Source organism: Myotis lucifugus, unplaced genomic scaffold, assembly GCF_000147115.1.
Source record: "Myotis lucifugus unplaced genomic scaffold, Myoluc2.0 scaffold_5, whole genome shotgun sequence".
Lineage (NCBI taxonomy): Eukaryota > Metazoa > Chordata > Mammalia > Chiroptera > Vespertilionidae > Myotis > Myotis lucifugus.
This window is the reverse complement of record NW_005871053.1, coordinates 10047328-10049243: the sequence shown is the minus strand read 5'-3', so window position 1 is coordinate 10049243 and position 1916 is coordinate 10047328. Positions and strand designations below refer to the sequence as shown.

At 66.1% G+C, this 1916-nt stretch overlaps 1 protein-coding gene across 1 annotated transcript in view; it reads right to left on the bottom strand.

The window, feature by feature from the left end:
- DLX2 (distal-less homeobox 2) overlaps nt 1-1625 on the bottom strand; it is a 7976-nt gene extending 6351 nt beyond the window's left edge. Inside the window, exons 1-2 of the mRNA XM_023743511.1 lie at nt 749-1625; nt 75-272 (exon numbers count right to left, since the gene is read on the bottom strand). Coding sequence (XP_023599279.1) covers nt 75-272; nt 749-1127 — 577 coding nt within the window. The 5' untranslated portion in view covers nt 1128-1625. The remainder of the gene's footprint in view (nt 1-74; nt 273-748) is intronic.
- Nucleotides 1626-1916: the final 291 nt, after the last annotated feature.

Genomic DNA, 1916 nt, shown 5'->3' with positions numbered 1-1916 from the left:
TTTTTTTTTCCCAGCCCCCCCGGAGGGCCCCCCCCCCCCCCCCCCCCGTCCCTCTTCCTGCCCCCACGCCCAGCCGCGAGCGCTCACCTGAGTCTGGGTGAGGCCCAGGGACGCGGCCAGCTCAGCTCGCTCGGGCAGCGCCAGGTACTGAGTCTTTTGGAAACGCCGCTGAAGAGCCGCCAGCTGGAAGCTGGAGTAGATGGTGCGGGGTTTCCGGACTTTCTTTGGCTTCCCGTTCACGATCCGAATTTCGGGCTCCAGGTCCTCTTTCTCTGCAATGATCCGGAATCCTGAGAATCGCGCAACCCGGGAGCCCAAGAGTTCCCGCCCGCAGCAAGGCCCGGCGGCGTGGGACTTGGCCGGAGCCGGGAGGGGGATGCTCAGGCGCAACTTCGCGATGCGCGGACCCCTGCCGCCCCCAAACCCTGGAGCTGGGCCCACCAGCGAAGGGGAAGACAAGCGCATACGGGAGAGAAAGAAGCAGGTGGCGAGGAAATGAGGTTACCAGGAGGCATGCACCACGCCCCCCCCTCCCCCAGGCCACCCGGTAGGACCCGCTGAGCACCGAGGGACGTACCCAGAGACCCTCGGCAGATTGGAGGTTGAGAATGGTGAGGGCGCGGGGCGGGCCGGGAGCAGGTAGTGTGAGAGGCCTGGCTCCGGAGAGATCCCCGCCCCAAATATTTTTATCCCACCCATGGCAGTAGCTAGGCCGACTTGGCACCCTTGACGCCAGCGTTATGCTCACCAGGTTCGTTGTTGGCCGGGGACGAACTTGTCCCATAGGGCGCGTAAGAGGTGTAGGCGGTGTATCCCAGGTCGTAGCCACTCTTGGTGGAATAAGGGACGTTGCTGAGGCCGCTGGCGTGGTACTGGTAGGAACCCATGTTCGGGTAGGGCGAGCCCCCGCCGCCGCCGCCGCCCGCCGGGTGCTGCTGGTTGGTGTAGTAGCTGCTGTCGGTAGCCGTGGACACCGGGAGGGTCGGCGACTCCTGGGGCTTGTGAAGGCTGCTGCCGGGCCCCGCGCCGCCTCCGCTCGGGGGCTGCTGGGGCTGGTGGAACGTGCTGGAGGCCGTGATCTGGGTCGAGTGCATATCAGCCACCAAACTGTCAAAGACTCCAGTCATCCTGGCCCGGGACGGGGAAGAGCAGGGGTGGCGGGCGCGAGGGGGGAAGCGAGGCGCCTCCTCCGTCTCTCCCGGTCCCCTCCAGCAGCCAATGTAATACCGGGGTGGGTGGGTAGGAAGGAAAACAAGAAATGTGGCAATGGTCTAGCCTAGGCAACTCCTCCTCCGGGGGAGGCGATCACAGTGCACAGCTCGGGACAGCCGCCGTCGGCCTCATCCTCTTTCCGCCTCTCGGCCCGTTCGGCTTCTTGCCCGACGTAGGCTCGGGCGGGGCCGGCAGTGGAGGGGGGTCGGGGGTGGCGGGGCTGGGCCGGGGGCTCCGGGAGGCGGGAGCAGGTGAGCAGCCCGCTGCGGCTTTACGATTGTCTGCGGGGCGGGCTCCTGCAGGGTGGGCATTTAACACTTGTCACGTGAACCCAGGCAACGTCACCTAGCAACAGCCAATCAGAAGCCCCAGCCCGCGGGGCTACGAGCGCCCAGGATCGCCAGGCGGGCGGGGGCGGGTGTCACAGGGCAGGCGCTGCGGCTGCTGTGGTCGCGGCTGCAGACGGGCGGCTGCTGAATGGGAGCAGCGAGGCGAGGGCTGGGAGTGGGGCGGGGCGTGAGCGTGGCCGGCGGCTGGAGGACAGAAGGCGTGAAGACGGAGACTGGCATGTCCCCTTCTGTGTACAAGTACCAACCAATTCCAGCGAGGTCAGCTTTCAAACATTAATCAGAGCCGGGCCGGTTCTAGCATCGCTTTTCCTCGAAGTGTCTGGCACTTCCTTTTCTTGTCAGCCACTGGGCACT